Below are 19,629 nucleotides of genomic sequence, written 5' to 3' on the forward strand. Positions count from 1 at the left end.
CAGTGACACTGAATATAAATCCTGATTATGTATGAACTTGTTTATTCTTTTCATGCTCTGATAAAGAAGATTCTCTTGAATGAGGTGAACTTTAACAGCACCATGTGATGAAATTAAAATGGACTTAATTGGACATTGAGGTGGTGGAGAACTACAAATTCCTGGGTGTTCTCCTGAACAATAAACTGGACTGGTCTGACCACACTCAGGCCCTGTACAAGAAGGGCCAAAGCCGCCTCCACCTGCTGAGGAGGCTGAGGTCCTTCGGTGTGTGCAGGAAACTGCTCCGGACTTTTTATGACCCTGTGGTAGCTTCGGCTATCTGGGGGTGGGGGCAGCACGGATAGGGACAGGAGGAGGCTCTGTTCTGGACTGTCCGCTGGACTCCATTGAGGAGGCGGGGAAGAGGAGGATGTTAGCCAAGCTGACATCCATCATGGACAACACCTCTGACCCCCTGCACGAGACTGTGGAGGCCCTGAGCAGCTCCTTCAGCAGCAGACTGTTACACCCACCAGGTGGCAGGTCGTTCATTCCTACTGCTATAAGATTGTTTAACAGCACCACATAATTCTGTACATAAATATGCACACCTGTACATATTTTATATTTTCTGTGTATATATTTATTTTGTTCCCCATATTTTTTATATCTGTGTTTATTATATGTATGTTGTTGTTGTTTTTTTTAAATACTACTGCTGTGTGTTTCTGCACCTTTCTGTCTTTGCTGCTGTGACTTGTAAATTTCCCCGCTGTGGGATAAATAAAGTCTATCTTAATCTTAATGGACACAGGAGGAATAAAACAAATATCAAAGATAATTTATTATATATTTATATTTCCATTGAAATGTGACATTTTACTGTTACTATAAATACATTTGTACAGAGGCGGTTTTATCTTCATATACAAAGTTTTATATATTTTTCATTTATTTCTGCCGCGTAGTCAAGTCGCTGCAAACGTCACAGTTACGCCGTGACGCACAGCCGGAAATGTAGTTTTTCGCAGATGCATCTCATCGTTGTGGCGGGTAAGTGTGTCTGTGCTATGACGGAGCGTTAATATTAAACCCGATCAAAGTGTGCGGTACCGGGTCGTTAGTGTGAGTGTTGGACCGGAAAGTCAGAGTCCGGACAGACTCACCGGGACACCGGCTGCGTCTGTAGGAGGCTAACGTTAGCTGCTAGCCGGCTGGTTAGGTGTTAGCATGCTAGCTGGGGGTGAGTAGACAGTAGTCTAATACCGGTCCGTGGATCAGGTTTACCGGACTGAGCACAGAGTAACTCCAGCCTGGGCCAGCGGAGCTGAGAGAAGCTAACTGCTAGCTGATAGAAGCTAGCTGCTAGCTAACGTCAGGCTCTCTGTATTCCGCGTTGTTTTCGGCACTTTGGCTCTTTTCATTCAGTCAGTAATTTCAAAGTCTTTGTGCTGTAGTCATCAGTCATCACGTGCGGAAAGTAACTAAGTACATTTACTTCAGTACATATTGGAAGTACTTTATATTTGTAGTCCAGTTCATTAATCTGACAGTTACTGAAGCAGAACGTGTGATGATATTAAGACCAGCAGTTTATAAGGAAGTTAAAATCTGCTCCACATCAACAACACTTAACTGTTAAAGTAGTGAAACGAGTACTTTTACTGAAGTGACATTTAGAACTTGTACTTGTAATGGAGTATTTTTATATTACAGTATTACTGAAGGATGTGAATACTTCCTCCAGTCATAAGAATAAAGAATAAATGATAGACTAAGGGCTTCTCATACTATTACATAGAGGCAACATTATGCTTTTGGGGCGTTCACGCTCCTTCAGGGTGTCACATCGCTGGAGGTGCTTGTAAAAAGTTACAAACCCTAAAGTTCACGTCAAAGGGAGTAATTCTGCCGACAGAAGTTAGTAACTATGGAAACGTGTTGAAATCTTGTTTATGCTAACAGAAAAAAAGCACTTGAAGGTTTGAGGTTCTCTGAGTCATTATTTTACTTATGTAATAATAAATAATAATAAAACAGTATGCTGACAAAACAGTTGTGTTTGACATTTAATTAATAATAATAATAATAATAATAATAATGATTCATTCATAAACCCAAACTAAACAACAACAATAGATGCAGTGATGGTTAACCAGCTGTGTTGTATCCTGCAGAGAAGTGAACATGAATAATAAGCAGACTGATTATGTTAATTAGTGTTAATGATGGAGGCCCATCCAAAGATTGCAAATCTACATTCTGTAATCCTGATCTTGTGGGATCTGGATCGGTTTGATCCAATCTGGAAAGTCTTTGAAAAACCAGGACAAAACCTCAGAAATTAATTTGATCTGGGATTGAAACTAAAGGGATCCCAGATCAAAGGTTTTGAAATACTGGACCCAGGTAGTCATTTGAAAGAAAATCAGATGCTGATCAGAACACGTGAGACACAAACTGCTGTTCAGGTCCACATCTGCACTCTGACCGGACAGTGATCTGCAGCATCAGTCCAAGGACAGAAGACTGATCAGAAATAAATCATCAATAAATACTTGAAGTCATTTTGGTGGTAAAACGATTCATTTGCTTTTCTCTGTTTTATGATGAGAAACTGATTATTTGGGGTTTTAGAGTTTTGACACATCGTGAAAAAGTCAGCTGCTCAGATGAATTGATCGTGTCAGTCTGACCAGCTGAATCACGTGATGATGAGTGATAATCTAATGTTGGTCATATCTGTCACTGTTTCAGGGGTCAGAGGTCATGTTACTCCATAATGAACCTGGTTCGCAAACGCCTCAAACCCAGCCCGTCCAAACCTGCTGTCGCCGCCCGCAGCATCAGACCGCCATGCTCCAGTCCTCAGCTCCCCTCCCATGATCCTTTGCTGCTACCGCCTCCTGCTGCTCCTGCAGGGGGCGGACCTGAGGAGGAGGAGGAGGAAGGTTACCTGCTGGTGGAGGAGGACACCACTGACTCCAGCCTCATCATCACTATGGGTAACACATATTATAAATACATTATATTATTAGGGAGGAGATCTGTGTTCTGGTCTGGTGAACCCCCATCAGCAGGGTGGGTACCGAAACCCGGTATTAAATGGGCCCCGGGGCTAAATCATTAAGGACCGTAGTAGTAGCACAGTCAGGTACAGGTGTGTTGGATGACTATGTCACAGCGCAGTCAGGTACAGGTGTGTTGGATGATGATGTCACAGCGCAGTCAGGTACAGGTGTGTAGAATGGTGATGTCACAGCGCAGTCAGGTACAGGTGTGTTGGATGATGATGATGTCACAGCGCAGTCATACCTGGATCAGGTGTTTACAGGCCACAGTGTCCTGGTTTCCGAGTACTGATCCAGGTCCAGTTATTAAAGGGTCCATGTAATTTGTGTCTGTCAGAGGACAGTCAGGTGGAGGTGAAGGCAGCGAGGAGGAGACCAGTGAGGAAGAGGAAGAGGAAACTGACTGAGGAGGAAGAGGAGGAGGGGGGCGGAGCCTCAGAGAGCGAGGAGGAGGAGGCGGGGGTAGACGTGGAGATTGACAGACAGTTGGACCAATCACTGGAGACGAAGTCCAAACAACACAACCTGACCACAGTGAACGTCAGAAACATCATCCACGTGAGTTAATTCACACACTGACACCAGCTGATCCCAGACTAGAGTCCACATTAGACCAGCAGGATAAGAAATGCGTCCTGTTTAATAAATGAAATGTTAGAAAAGAAAGAAAATAAAAATCAACCTGAAATGATTATTTCTTCAGCCAATCAGAGTTTACTTACATAATAAAAACATATTTAATGATATACAGTGTGAGATTACACTTCTGCTCTCTCTAAAACAAGTTTTTTAAATGTTTTTTGTATTTTTTTATATTTTCTAACTTTTGTTTTTACATTTTTAACTAAATTTGAAAACATTTTTCATCTTTTTTAAATACTGTAAAACCTTTTTGAACATTTTAAAGACACTTCCTTCCCGGGACATCAAAGAAATAGCTCCTCTGCTTTCTCTGAAAGTTAATATGTATTTATATCAAAAGTGTTATTCATGTTTAATGACGTCAGGTGAGCTGGATTCAAACTCAACAGCAGCGTCAACTCATCAACATTAAAGAGATTAAAAATGTCTTAATCAGAGACCAAAGTGACCCGAACATGTGACTCACTGTGAAACTCATGTTGACCTACAGGAAGTGATCACCAACGAACACGTAGTGGCCATGATGAAAGCTGCCATCAACGAGACGGAGGCCGTCCCTCCATTCGTGAGTGTTGTCCAATCAGAACACACAGTTGGACCTCATTAATATGTTAATGAACCTGCAGAAATATTAATGTATCTGATGTTTTCTTTTCTTCAGGAGCCTAAAATGACTCGATCCAAGTTTAAAGAAGTCGTGGAGAAAGGCGTGGTGAGACCTGTCTCTCTCTCTCTCTGTCTCTCTCTCTCCCTGTCTTTCTCCCTGTCTCTCGCTCACTCCCTGTCTCTCTCTCCCTGTCTCTCTCTCTGCCTCTCTCTGCCTCTCTCTGTCTCTCTGCCTGTCTCTCTCTGTCTCTCTCTGTCTCTTTCTCTGTCTCTCTCTCCCTGTCTCTCTCCCTGTGTCTCTGCCTGTGTCTCTGCCTGTGCCTCTGCCTGTCTCTCTCCCTGTCTCTCTCCCTGTGTCTCTCCCTGTGTCTCTGCCTGTGTCTCTCTCACTCCCTGTCTCTCTCGCTCCCTCTCTCTCTCTCTGTCTCTCTCTCTGTCTGTCTTTCTCCTTGTCCCTCTCTCCCTGTCTCTCTCTCTCTCTCTCTCTCTGTCTCTCTATCTCCCTGTCTTTCTCCCTGTCTCTCTCTCCCTGTCTCTCTCTCTGCCTGTCTCTCTCTGTCTCTTTCTCTGTGTCTCTCTCTCTGTCTCTCTCTCCCTGTCTCTCTCCCTGTCTCTCTGCCTGTGTCTCTGCCTGTGTCTCTGCCTGTGCCTCTGCCTGTGCCTCTGCCTGTGCCTCTCTCTGTGCCTCTGCCTGTGCCTCTGCCTGTGTCTCTGCGTCTCTCTCTGTGTCTCTCTCTGTGCCTCTGCCTGTCTCTCTGCCTGTGTCTCTGCGTCTCTCTCTGTGTCTCTCTCTGTGCCTCTGCCTGTCTCTCTGCCTGTGTCTCTGCGTCTCTCTCTGCGTCTCTCTCTGTGTCTCTCTCTGTGTCTCTGCCTGTGCCTCTGCCTGTGCCTCTGCCTGTGCCTCTGCCTGTGTCTCTGCCTGTGTCTCTCTCTGTGTCTCTGCCTGTCTCTCTCTCCCTGTCTCTCTCCCTGTGCCTCTGCCTGTGCCTCTGCCTGTGCCTCTGCCTGTGTCTCTCTCTGTGTCTCTGCCTGTGTCTCTCTCTGTGTCTCTCTCTGTGTCTCTGCCTGTGTCTCTCTCTGTGTCTCTCTCTGTGCCTCTGCCTGTGCCTCTGCCTGTGCCTCTGCCTGTGCCTCTGCCTGTGTCTCTGCCTGTGTCTCTCTCTGTGTCTCTGCCTGTCTCTCTGCCTGTGTCTCTGCCTGTGTCTCTGCCTGTGTCTCTGCCTGTGCCTCTCTCTGTGCCTCTGCCTGTGCCTCTGCCTGTGCCTCTGCCTGTGTCTCTGCGTCTCTCTCTGTGTCTCTCTCTGTGCCTCTGCCTGTCTCTCTGCCTGTGTCTCTGCGTCTCTCTCTGTGTCTCTCTCTGTGCCTCTGCCTGTCTCTCTGCCTGTGTCTCTGCGTCTCTCTCTGTGTCTCTCTCTGTGTCTCTGCCTGTGCCTCTGCCTGTGCCTCTGCCTGTGCCTCTGCCTGTGTCTCTGCCTGTGTCTCTCTCTGTGTCTCTGCCTGTCTCTCTCTCCCTGTCTCTCTCCCTGTGCCTCTGCCTGTGCCTCTGCCTGTGCCTCTGCCTGTGCCTCTGCCTGTGCCTCTGCCTGTGTCTCTCTCTGTGTCTCTCTCTGTGTCTCTGCCTGTGTCTCTCTCTGTGTCTCTGCCTGTGCCTCTGCCTGTGCCTCTGCCTGTGTCTCTGCCTGTGTCTCTGCCTGTGTCTCTCTCTGTGTCTCTGCCTGTCTCTCTGCCTGTGCCTCTGCCTGTGCCTCTGCCTGTGCCTCTGCCTGTGTCTCTGCCTGTGTCTCTCTCTGTGTCTCTCTCTGTGTCTCTGCCTGTGTCTCTCTCTGTGTCTCTCTCTGTGCCTCTGCCTGTGCCTCTGCCTGTGCCTCTGCCTGTGTCTCTGCCTGTGTCTCTGCCTGTGTCTCTGCCTGTGTCTCTGCCTGTGTCTCTCTCTGTGTCTCTGCCTGTCTCTCTGCCTGTGCCTCTGCCTGTGCCTCTGCCTGTGCCTCTGCCTGTGTCTCTGCCTGTGTCTCTCTCTGTGTCTCTCTCTGTGTCTCTGCCTGTGCCTCTGTCTGTCTCTGCCTGTGTCTCTCTCTGTGTCTCTCTCTGTGTCTCTGCCTGTGTCTCTGCCTGTGTCTCTGCCTGTGTCTCTCTCTGTGTCTCTCTCTGTGTCTCTGCCTGTGCCTCTGCCTGTGTCTCTCTCTGTGTCTCTGCCTGTCTCTCTCTGTGTCTCTCTCTGTGTCTCTCCCTGTGTCTCTCTCTGTGTCTCTGCCTGTCTCTCTGCCTTTCTCTCTGCCTGTGTCTCTGCCTGTGTCTCTGCCTGTGCCTGTGCCTCTGCCTGTCTCTCTGCCTGTCTCTCTGCCTGTCTCTCTGCCTGTCTCTCTGCCTGTGCCTCTGCCTGTGTCTCTGCCTGTCTCTGTGTCTTCTGTCCTCTCACTGTGTGTCTCCTGTCAGGTCATTCCAGCCTGGAACATTTCTCCCATCAAGAAGACCAGTGATGTCAACAAGGTAAAGGTCAATGGTCAAAACAAGTTGTTGTGATGATGATGATGATGGATTTTTCTCTCTCTCTCTTTATTCACACACTCTGATATAGCAAAAAAAACCCACTACTAGAAGTGTTTAAAGTCCAGACTCTAGCCTGAACTCTCTTTCCTTGCTGCACTGTAACTCATTTCCTGACAGCCACCAGAGAAGAAGACATGTTTGCAAACCACAAACACATTTTTAAACAACATGAAAACATTTTGTTTGTTTGCCTTCAGGCTCCTCAGTTTGTGGACATCCCTCTGGCTGAAGAAGACTCCTCTGATGAAGAGTACCGTCCTGATGAGGAAGAGGAGGATGAGACCGCTGAAGATGTGAGGCTCTGATTGGCTGCAGTACAGTTTCATACTGATGATTGATTGCTTGATTGATGGCTGGATGGATGTGTGTATACATATTGATGATTGATGGATAAGGAAGCGGTGTCGGTGTCGTTACCGATCACAGGTGGTGTTGAAATGTTTTGGTCAGAACTCACCATGCAAATGTAGTGACTTCGGTAGAACTGCCAGACAGGTGATCGTCAACTGATCGCCATTGATTATTGATTGATGGATGTGCGTTTAGACGTTTCAGGAGAGCGACATTGAGAGCACAGCCTCGTCTCCTAGAGGCAGTCGACTGAACAGGGTGGAGGAGGACAGCTGCAGCCCTTGGCAGGTGTGTACGTGACACCCAGTGTGCTGTTAATAAGACTCTTCCTCTGTGTCTTTGGACTTTATTCAGCAAAACTCACTCCAGGTGAAGTTTCTTCCTGCTTTTAGTTTTTGCGCTTCCAAGTGGATTTTTTCCTCTTTTAACCTGTGATCAGATCAGTTCAGCCAATCACAACAAGTGACATCCCACATGGCAACATCTACAGGGGACGTAACAGTGGTGGATTACCTCATTGTTTATATCTGGAGCTGATGCTCTTAGAAGTCCATAAAACCCACATCAGATAACGGCAGTAAGATGAGAACATGTTTTCATAAATAGATGCTCAGGGGCTGCACAGGTGAGCCCACAGCCTGTGACTTGTACTTGTTAATATGATTAGAAACTCAAACAGCCTCGCTACATGTAGATTTTATAACTGTAGACTAGAATCACGTCAGCAGACCTGCACAGTCCTCTGACATAATATTCAACAAAGGTCCCTGGTGGAGCCAAAATTAAGATTTTTGGTTAATATATGTGAATAAGGACTATTTAGTTGTTCCAGTTTGTTATTAGCCTAATAAATAACAATACAATTTTTTGTTTGAAACAAGTTTTTGACAGATTTCTAAAATATTTGTGTTTTCTCATTTTTATGACAGGTGTTCTAATAAATTTGTTAAGCACTGTATATATATATGTATATGTGTGTATATATATGTATGTGTGTATATGTATATATATATATATATATATATGTGTGTGTGTGTGTGTATATATACATTCACATGTATGTGTGTATACACACACACACACATATATATACATATATAGGTATTAAATAGTCACACATTTTAGTCACAATAGACATTATATACTATATAGTTTCTTGCCTGCTGGAAGTAACTTTTGTTATATAACGCACATTCATGACACAACACACACATTAACGGAACAGTTCAATATTTAGTGAAAACATTTTTTTTTCTCTCTGAGAGTTGCATGTTCAGATTCAGGGCTGGGCCATATAGCTGAAAATGTTATCACAAAACCCTTAAAAGTCCCCCACTCCCCCTTCAGACTTCTCGGAGCCGCTCCAGGTGTTTGAGAGCAGGGTCTGTTTCAATGGGACCTCCCCCTCCTCCCAAAGCCCCACCTCCCAAAGCAGTGACTGACAGCACCTTCCTGGAGGAACTTCATGCTGTGGAGGAGGAGCTGGCTGTGTGTATGGAGCCCTACCAGGTAACAAACGCTAAAAGACATACTGTCAGTTAAACCAGAACAACATATGCAAACATTATAGTAGGTAAGGGGCTTTAGGACCAGACAGTAGGGCTTTAGGACCAGACGGTAGAGCTTTAGGACCAGACGGTAGGGCTTTAATAAACAAAGTATATCATCAATAAAGTTGTGGATATTCTGAATTGATTATTGATTATTGATCTGTTTCTTTCAGCCTCTGTCTGAGTCAGAGGACCAGGTGGGTCTGATGGCGTACCGGACTCGGTCCAAGCGTCCTCTACGTGATATCCCACTGGGCCGGTTGGAGGCAGAGCTCCGAGCTCCTGACATTACACCTGACATGTATGACTCAAGCTCCGCCCATGAGGACAGGGAGTGGACTGATTGGCTGAGAGGCCTTATGACCTCAGAGCTGGACAATGAAGGTGTGTGTGTGTTTGTCCTATCTCCTCTCACTCTCTGTCTACCTGTCTCTCTCTCTCTCTCTCTCTGTCTACCTGTCTCTCTCTCTCTCTCTCTCTCTCTCTCTCTCTCTCTCTCTCTCTCTCTCTCTGTCTGTGTGTGTGTCTCTCTCTGTCTCTCTGTCTCACTATCTGTCTCACTCGCTGTCTCTCTCTGTCTCACTCACTCTGTCTCACTCTCTGCCTGTCTGTCTCCCTGTCTGTCTCTCTCTGTCTCACTCTCTGTCTCTCTCTGTCTCACTCACTCTGTCTCACTCTCTGTCTGTCTGTCTTTCTCTCTCTCTCTGCCTCACTATCTGTCTCTCTCTGTCTCACTCTCTGTCTCTCTCTGTCTCACTCACTCTGTCTCACTCTCTGTCTGTCTGTCTTTCTCTCTCTCTCTGTCTCACTCACTCTGTCTCACTCTCTGTCTGTCTGTCTGTCACCCTGTCTGTCTGTCTTTCTCTCTCTCTCTCTCTCTCTGTCTCACTCTTTCTGTCTCCCTACCAGAAGAGTGTGATGATGAAGATGATCCAGAGTATAACTTCCTGGCCGACATCGATGAACCTGACCAGGAGGATTACCGTGACGACAAGGCTGTCCGCATCACCAGTCAGTACACACTCACACACACACTCTCTTAACTAACTATTAACTTTGTATTGATCACGCTGCAACAAAACTACAAAATGAAACCAACATGGAACTAATAAACACTAATATATATAACTATAGTGTGTTGCGATGTGTGTGGGCTAAGGATCTGACACAACCGATGATCTGGGGCCAGTAAAAGTTCACGCAGGGCAAGTTGGTTGGCCTTCTCTGTGTCCCTAGCATCATTCATCCATCAGACATACTGTACGTTGTCATTCTCACCGGCACTCAAAAAAATAAAACTGCGAATATGAAAAGAAAGAGGGACTCTCTACTTTGGTGGGAGCAACAACGCTCGCGACTGGGGTCTGTTTTGTACAGTTTGCTGGCGGAGACCACCGGAGGGTCCCCTCTCATATAGCACTCTAGTCCTATGAGACACTTTGCTGACCTCAACCCCATTGAACTATTTATGGGGGCACTTGAAGACTCAGAAAGCCAAGCCTTCTGTGACATCACAAGAAGCCCTCTGGAACATTGTCAGATCATGCTGGGATGACATGGGTCATCAGGTTTGGCACAAACCTGTGGAGTCCATGCTGTCATTAAAGCAAAAGGGGGACATACCAAAGACTAAGAGTCTCTGAAATCCCTGAACATCTTTCAAAGATTCAACTTTTCACTCCTGTTGTTGAGCTGATATTATCATTTGTAATGAAAACAAATAGTATTACATTCAAACAAATGAAAATAGAAGAATCTTGACAAGTGGTCTGAGACTTTTGGACCCCACTATATATACACTATATATGTACATAGTGACAGATCCAGTATAGACGTGAAATAGGTCTTAAAAAGTCTTAAATTTAACTTGTTGAAACCTGCAGAAACCCTGACACACACACACACACTGTAAAATGACAAAGTAATTGATGATGTTTGTGTTTGTAGTGTTTTATGTTATTATGGAACTAAATATTTTGACCAAAGATCTGATCATAAGACTTTTGGTTCTCACACAATAAACATCATTTGACCTTATCTGATGAATAATTGACAGTTTGTGATGTTGTGTCCTGCAGAGAAGGAGGTGAATGAGCTGATGGAGGAGCTGTTTGAAACAGTAAGTCTCTTCAGTCTTTACACACACACACACACACACACACACACACACACACACACACACACTCTCTCTCTCACTCACACTCACACACACACACACACACTCACACTCACACTCACACAGCTAGCTATCAGTTTGAGCTATACCGTTACCAATATGTTCCGTAAGACGGTGCCACAATAATTACAGCAGCCTCCCACCACGCAGAGATAAACTCAGCTGTAGCTGCTTGTGTGTTTGTGTCTCAGTTGAAGGAGGACCTTGCGGGACAGGAAGTGGAAGATGAAGGCCATGAGGAAGAGGAGGAGCCTCAAGAGGAGACTCTCACTGTTCAAACACACACGCCTGAGGAGCAGCACAACATGTATGTAACACACAACAACACACACATGAACACACTCGAAGGTGTCGTCCTGTCCTGCTGACCTGCTCTGCTTTCATCACAGAGGACCGGGCGATGACGAGGCGGAGGACGGACCAATCACAGAGCTGCGGACGGTGAAGCAGCAGCTGGCGTTGATCAGGAAGAGACAGCAGCTCGGTCTGCAGACACACACATTGTGTAACACACACACACACAGTCCAGAGCCATACACACTGAAGCTGGATGGACCGCAGAGGAGCAGACTGCAGCAGCAGCTGCAACAGGTACACACACACACACACACACACACACACACAGTGGGGTCCAAAAGTCTGAGACCACATTGAAAATGTCAAATATTTTCAGGTAAACCTGGAAATAATCACAAAGTTTGAGGATTCAGAAACATTTGAAAACAAGAAGTTATGGCATGTAAAATGAAGAAGAAATATGTTGATTCTGCACTATTTTTAGGTCGGCAATCAAATTAAAGTAAATTTGTGGCATTGACCAACTGAACTCCTTCGTCCAAAAGGTCAGATGTCTTTGAGTTGTGTCCTTCCATCGAAGCATGCGTTCAGAAGACACTCAGGTGGATCTGATCTCCTCATCGGAGGCTCGTTCAATGAACTCAGCTTGCAGCCGGTGTTCACCTGTCTAAATATGGCTGCGCCTCAAGTTTCCAGCAGGTCATTGCTCACTAAGCAGCATTGTGATAGTGGGAAACATGGCATCACAGCTAAGTGAAAGTGGCAAACTGGTAGTCTGAGCAAAGAGGGGCTTTCTCAGAGTCAAATCATGGCCAGACTAAAGGTTTCTAAGGGGGCAGTGCATGGAACTCTAAAACACTTTGCAGAAACGGGATCAGTTGTATCCAAAGCTCGATCAGGCAGACCAACAGTGACCACACCATCAGAAGATCAATACAACAAGCTTAGTTCCCCAAGAGATAGAAAAGCACCTTCATCACAGATACACAATCTGCTAAATAAAGAACGCCAGATTCCAATCAGCAAAAGTCCTGTCAAAAGAAGGCTGTCTTGTAGTGGTCTCAGAGGACCAGCAGCAGTTTCTAAACCACTTCTCAGAAGGGGAAACAAGGCCAAACTCTTGGGGTGGGCTAAGAAACAGCAGCATTTTACTGTGGATGAAGAAAAGTCCTATTTACTGATGAATCCAGGTTAGAGATTTCTGGCAGTAACAGAAGGGTGTATGTAAGGAGACGAGCAGGAGAGAGAATGATACTGCAGTGGATCAAACCAACAGGGAAACATGGTGGTGGGAATATTCAAGTCTGGGGGGGTTTGCCTACTCTGGAGCTGGACCCCTGCAGGGAATGGACTACACCCTGACCAAGGAGAAGCACCACTCCATCCTTCAGAGACATGCTGTACCCTCTGGTCGGCATCTTTGTGGAGAGGGATTCATACTGCAGCAGGATAAGGACCCCAAACACACCTCAGAGCTTTGCAAGAACTACTTGAAGACCAAAGAAGACCAAGGAGTCCTGACTGTCATGGACTTTCCTCCACAGTCACCTGACCTCAACCCCTTTTAACTATTTATGGGGGCACTTGAAGACTCAGAAAGCCAAGCCTTCTGTGACATCACAAGAAGCCCTCTGGAACATTGTCAGATCATGCTGGGATGACATGGGTCATCAGGTTTGGCACAAACCTGTGGAGTCCATGCTGTCATTAAAGCAAAAGGGGGACATACCAAAGGCTAAGAGTCTCTGAAATCCCTGAACATCTTTCAAAGATTCAACTTTTCACTCCTGTTGTTGAGCTGATATTATCATTTGTAATGAAAACAAATAGTATTACATTCAAACAAATGAAAATAGAAGAATCTTGACAAGTGGTCTGAGACTTTTGGACCCCACTATATATACACTATATATGTACATAGTGACAGATCCAGTATGGACGTGAAATAGGTCTTAAAAAGTCTTAAATTTAACTTGTTGAAACCTGCAGAAACCCTGACACACACACACACACTGTAAAATGACAAAGTAATTGATGATGTTTGTGTTTGTAGTGTTTTATGTTATTATGGAACTAAATATTTTGACCAAAAATCTGATCATAAGACTTTTGGTTCTCATACAATAAACATCATTTGACCTTATCTGATGAATAATTGACAGTTTGTGATGTTGTGTCCTGCAGAGAAGGAGGTGAATGAGCTGTCATTAAAGCAAAAGGGGGACATACCAAACACTAAGAGTCTCTGAAATCCCTGAACATCTTTCAAAGATTCAACTTTTCACTCCTGTTGTTGAGCTGATATTATCATTTGTAATGAACACAAATAGTATTACATTCAAACAAATGCAAAAGAGAAGAATCTTGGCTGGTGGTCTGAGACTTTTGGACTTCACTGTATATACAGAGAAATATAAACGTACAGCAGGTACACACACACATCTCATGAGAGGTGAGTTGTTGCAGGAAGACGACGGTGGAAACTTGAGTCAGAGTTCTTCTCACTCTTTAACGCAAAGGTCTATCTCTGTGGGGTCCCTTTCATAATGTTGTTAGACACTAACAGTCTGAGCAGAAACAAGAACTTTTACTGGACGTACTTTGACAGGTTTTCCACAGGTGTGTCTCAGATCTGGTCCTCACTGATACAGACAAAGAGCGTCTGTTTGACCTGTACATTTTGTATGAATGACAGATTATTAAATACTGCCTGTCTCTCTGTCTGCCTGTCTCTCTGTCTGTCCGTCAGCATGTCCAGCTGTTGACTCAGATTCACCTGTTGAGTTCACCTGTGGCCAAACTTCACAGTGAGGCTGAGACCACCAGACAGTTCCTGGTAACACACACACACACACACACACGCCTCCTACCAATAGACACACAAATAATTAGGAAATAACAAGAACATGAAATGAAGCTTCTGCTGCTGAATCATTTATTTATTTTTATTTTGAACTCAAAACTCGTCACATTTAAATATCCCGAGTCTAAAAACACTGTAAACATCTGTCATGTGCACGTTTTTTAATTGTAGGATGTAAAAACGTGTCGCCAAGACAACACATCTCTCTCTCTGTCAGTTTGAGGTGGATCTGTTGGCTCAGAGGGGCGAGCTGCTAATGTCTCCAGGTCATCCTGGTTTCTGCAGCGTCTTCAGAGCCTCCAACCTGCAGGGGGCGCTGCAGCTGCTGGAGGAGCTGCGACAGACCCCCATCAGCTACCAGCCACAACACCACCCACCGGACACCAGAGGACACAGTGAGTACACCTGCAGCTAGGGATCATGGGACATCTTTGGGGGGTGAGGAGCAGTGAGTGAGTGGGTGAGGAGCAGTGAGTGAGGAGCAGTGAGTGAGTGAGGAGCAGTGAGTCAATGGGTGAGGAGCAGTGAGTGAGTGAGGAGCAGTGGGTCAATGGGTGAGGAGCAGTGAGTGAGTGGGTGAGGAGCAGTGAGTGAGGAGCAGTGAGTCAATGGGTGAGGAGCAGTGAGTGAGTGAGTGAGGAGCAGTGAGTGAGGAGCAGTGGGTCAATGGGTGAGGAGCAGTGGGTGAGGAGCAGTGAGTGAGTGAGTGAGGAGCAGTGAGTCAATGGGTGAGGAGCAGTGGGTCAGTGGGTGAATCAGACAATAACAACACAAAATAAATCAAATGTTTCTTTGTGTGTGTGTGTGTGTCTCTCTCTTTTTGTCTGTGTCTCTGTGTGTGTGTGTGTGTGTGTGTGTGTGTTTGTGTGTGTGTCTATGTGTCTCTCTCTGTGTCTCTGTGTGTGTGTGTGTGTGTGTGTGTGTGTGTGTCTTCAGTGCGTTGTTACCCCGTCATGCCTGCTGAGCTCGCCTGGCTCTTTGCTACCTGTCCCGTCTTCCTGTACCCAGAGCTGCTGCCCTGTGCCAGCCTTGACCCGGCGCTATACTGCCCCCGCAGGACGGCTGCCTTCACTGCAGCTGAGGACTGGTAAACACACACACACAAGGGTGTAGGTTTGATTTGGAAAGTGGTGGGGACATAAATTGGGATTTTTCGTTGCATTTCCTGGAATTCTACACAACATATGAGGACCATATGTGTCTAGCTTTCACATGAGATTAATTGTTTTTCACCAATTACATCAGAAGGATGAGCTCAGTGAGGTGACATACGGCACACAACCACTCAGTGATACACCTTAACTTAAAAAGAAAAAGAAGGAGCGATGGTAGAAACTGGCTCAAAATGATCAATGATCAAATTTTTCTGTGTATGGGTTATCAGCCTCCTAGTTCTTGGTCTCAGGAACATGGAGGGGTCATGTGACCCGACTAAGCTGGTGTCTCAGTTCCTGCTGAGGAAGACTCTGGTCCAGGTCCGCCGGAGAATCCTGCAGTGCTGCAGACCTGGTTTTCCCGACAACATCGTCAAGGTAACGCACTGGTCCAGCTGACCGCAGTTTAATCTGTCGGACTGAGTTTGACCCAATGTCCTCCGCAGGCGTTCAGGTACCAGCGGCTGCTGTGGCCAATGCTGGTGGCCTGCCGTCGCATTGACCCAGCAGAGCAGCGCCCTCCGGTGGAGCGAGAGGAGCGTGTCATGCCTCCGTGGCTAGTGGTAAGTAACAGGAAGACACTTCAAGTACTTCATGTTAATGTTGTGGTCTTCAGTCCTGATCCATGACAGTAGTGGCCAGTCTGTAAACCTTCAACAACTTAATAAAGGAAAACTGTCTTTGACCTGCCCCCCCACAGAGGAGTCTTCCTGTCATCTACCCGACCATTAAACGCTATAACAGCCCGCCTGGCTCCGCCCCAGAGGCCCCACCCCCCTGCAGCTCAGGTGGAGCCCGTCAGAGACATCTGACCTTCCTCCGCTCCGCCTCCAACACCTACAGCTTCCCCCCCGGGACCAGATACCCCCACCGCCTCCCTAAACACCTCGACTTCAGACGCATCGGCTTTGTGATGCTGCAGGAGCCCCTCCCCCCTGCTCTCCCTGACCCCTCCCCCCTCTGTGACAGACAGGTGGACTCCTCCCTGCCTCCTCCTTCCAAACCCTGCTGCCCGCAAGCTCTCAGTCCGCCCCGAATCCTCCTCCGCCGCCTCCTCCTGTCAAGGACTGACACCCCCACTGACATCATCTCCATCTCTTCTGTCTCTGTGTCGACCAGAGAGAAAATTAGACACCACTTTACAACTCTCACCAGCCTGAGGAGGAGGAGGAGGAGGAGAAGGAGGAGTGATGAAGAGGCTGTGACTCCTCCCCCTCCTCCTGAAGACCCAGCCCCCTCTCAGGTAGAGGTACAGGAGGGCGATGATGTCATCAGGATGAACGATGAGGAGGAAGAAATAGAGGAGAGGGAGGAAGAAGAAGAGGAGGAGGAGGAGAGCGAGGTCCTCCTGGCTCTGTCTGAATCCTCATCCAGCTCAACAGGAAGTGTCACCCTCGACAACGACCTGCCCAACCTCGAGGAGGCGGAGTCAGAGAATGAAGAGGAAGTGACATCCAGAGCAGCAGCAGGAGAAGAAGAAGGTGATGATGATGATGATGATGGTGGATCAGATGAGTCCATCCTCCAGCTGCAGGTCAGTCACACATTCACAACGTGAAGCTTTTTCTCTTGTGTCATAAAACTGTGATAATATTATTGTGTTTGTGAGCAGGAGAAGCTGCTGTCAGAGGGGAGTGAAGAGGAGGAGGAGGAGGAGGATGATCAGAGGGAGTCTGAGGAGGAGGTGTTTGCTCAGGATTATCTCCTCCGAGTAAGACGTCTGAACGTGTTTTATTTTGTCTTGTACTTGTTGTACCTGTTGTTATTACCCAATGTGTTAGTTGAGGTTTGTCTGCACTTCTTGTTTCTTGTGCAGGTGTGCGATGCGGTGCAGGTGTCTCCGGGCCTCTCTGAGCAGCTGCTGCAGGTGTTGGATCAGTTCTCAGCAGCGGGGCCCCTGGGGGCCTCGGGGGCCCCGGAGGTTCTGTATGACAGACTGAGCTGTGTGTTGCGGCCCTGGCCTCAGCTGCTCAGAGACTTTGCTGCCTTCCTGAGCCGAGGACAGGCCCGCCGCTGTGGACTGGTGGGTGACATCACTCTGACATCACAGGCATGATGTCACTCAGTTACAGACTGAACCTACTAACCCTTCTTCTGTGGTTTTCCTCCATCAGCTGTTGGAGCAGCAGCTGTTTGAACGTAGTCGGCGGTTTCTACGGCGGCTGGGGCGGAGTCTTGGAGAACACTCCTCCCTCTACCAGCAGGTGGTGTCAGTGCTGCAGGGAAGCTCCACCCCCCCACCTGAGGACATGGACAAGGTAGACGATGACCTTTGACCCCCTCAGTGAGCAGCTCTGACTGAACTGAGTTTAAATAAAGTTTGGGGTATTTGAATATTCTCTTCTTTTTTTTTAACCCTGAAAGTTTTTGAAATTGATTGTGAATCCAGATGAGAGCTGCAACTCGTTATTGATGAATCTGCCGAGTGTTTTCTATAATCGTTCGATCACAGTTCCACCAACAGTCCCAAATATCCCAAATTTACTGTCACATAGAACTACGAATGACAAGCTGGAAACATTTAGACTATATATATATATATAAGTGAAATTTATTATTATTAATTTATTTACCTTCAGTGTAAATTAAATGTCAACAAAGTAAACATAATAATTCACACTTTATTGTGTATTTATTTCCTCTCAGATCTCGTCTCTCCTCAAACGCCACCCGGACCTGCAGGAGGAATTCTGGGAGTTTTTCCAGCAGCTTCAAACCCAGTCGTCACCCGTAGCAACCATCTCTGAGACCAACAACAGGAACAGTAAGAGAATCGACCGTCAGACGTCTGAAGAGAGCGAGACAGGAAGTGACAGAGAGGAAGAGGAGGGGCGACCTGTTTGTGCCAAAAACATCTCGATGACATCGACCGGAGAGAAAGTCGTGGTCTGGACCCGGTCAGAACCAAAATACATAAACACACTTCTCTGACCTCATGATACATAACACGGATCCCAGATCAGCTCCAAACAGAGAAGTTTACTCACGCTACGTTTGGGACAAATAGAATGCTGACCTCAGATCAGCAGAGACTCTGAGTTCAGGTGTTGGATCCATATTAACAAACATGAAAAACGAGTATTTAAAACAAATCTGACCTTTTGTCTTTAATGTGTTCCCTTCTGACAGGAAGTGAGAATATTTATCTCACAAATATCTCTTAGACAAAGTTTAAAGTTTGGATTGAACAGACTAATGCTAACTAGCATAGCTAGCATCTGAAACAGCTTCTGACTCTGACCTCTTCTTGTTTCAGTGAGGCGGACCGTGCCATCCTGACAGCCTGTCAGCAGAGAGGAGCTAATCGGAAAACATTCAGACATGTCTCCGCCCAGCTGGGAAACAAGACCGCCCAACAGGTGAGAAGGGAGCGGAGCTTCAGTGTTTCTTCTTCTGTAAATATTAAGTGATTACAGGACTTCCCGTTTCCTACAGGTGAGTCTTCGTTTCCACGACCTGATGAATCTTTTCCACTCTGCCTTCCAAAAGTCCACTTCCTGTTCCTCAGAGGGTAAGCCAATCAGCACACGGGACGCAGCCCTGGACTGAATGTGAGACCAATCACAGACAAGTCTGTGGTCAACCACAAAGTGGACTTCAAAGCCGGGACTCTGGTCCAGAACCTGTGTTTCAGTTCCAGTTTATACACAAACACTGAAGTCCAACAGAGGGCGCTCTGAGTTCAGGAGTGTCCGTCAACAGTCACTTCCTGTTTGAAAAGTTGAATCCTGAATTCAGTCGAAGATTCACCAGATTCACCAGATAGTTCCACTGTTTCTATCAGCTGTTCTAGACGTCACTAATGTTGCTAGAACATGTTTGAAGTAACTCGAGAGTTTGAAAGGGTTCTCTGAGTTCAGGAAGGTGATCCTAGACTTCCACTAATCAGTCCAGAGTTCAATGGAAGAATGATTGTACAGTTCTTCAGACACCAGCTGGTCTAGACTCCACCAAGTGTTGACAATAGTTCTGGAGTTCACAAGAGGGAGAATGAATGAGATGAAAATGAATGTGAATCAGTCTGAACTGCTGCTCTGGATTAATTCAGGAACAGCTTCAGAGTTCTAGAGTTCATCCAGAATGAGGTCTACAGAAGTTTCAGGATTAAGTTGGAGGCAAATTGAATTAAGTTGAGTCCAAAACATGTTTGTTAGAGCGACTACAAAATTTACCGATCTCTAGATGCCCCCTAGAACTGCCTCAAGGTGTTCTGTGTTCAGATCTGTCACAGGGTCTTTCATTGGTCCCAGGTTCAACTGGAACGAGTCGAGAGTTCAATGGACGGGTTCTAGATTTAATGTGAATCATTGTGAATTTCTCTGGACGTCTTCAGACAGCAGTTCTAGACTTGTTTCAAGTCGTTTGAATGCGTATGAACCACTGGATGTGA

At 46.4% G+C, this 19,629-nt stretch overlaps 1 protein-coding gene across 1 annotated transcript; it reads left to right on the forward strand.

Moving 5' to 3' along the window:
• Positions 1-2,764: 2,764 nt before the first annotated feature.
• gon4la (gon-4 like a) lies at positions 2,765-18,788 on the forward strand. The gene is made up of 25 exons (XM_070922221.1): positions 2,765-2,987; positions 3,391-3,611; positions 4,186-4,260; positions 4,357-4,467; positions 6,735-6,788; positions 7,046-7,141; positions 7,395-7,487; positions 8,547-8,708; positions 8,923-9,133; positions 9,659-9,760; positions 10,828-10,868; positions 11,117-11,232; positions 11,315-11,516; positions 13,972-14,058; positions 14,303-14,480; positions 15,022-15,172; positions 15,470-15,617; positions 15,686-15,802; positions 15,940-16,773; positions 16,852-16,950; positions 17,056-17,262; positions 17,354-17,497; positions 17,886-18,136; positions 18,496-18,598; positions 18,675-18,788. The coding sequence occupies exons 1-25, from the start codon at positions 2,765-2,767 to the stop codon at positions 18,786-18,788; spliced, it is 4,140 nt and encodes a 1,379-aa protein (XP_070778322.1).
• The last annotated feature ends 841 nt before the right edge of the window (positions 18,789-19,629 follow it).

This window comes from Enoplosus armatus, chromosome 16 (genome assembly GCF_043641665.1).
Source record: "Enoplosus armatus isolate fEnoArm2 chromosome 16, fEnoArm2.hap1, whole genome shotgun sequence".
Classification (NCBI taxonomy): Eukaryota; Metazoa; Chordata; class Actinopteri; order Centrarchiformes; family Enoplosidae; genus Enoplosus; species Enoplosus armatus.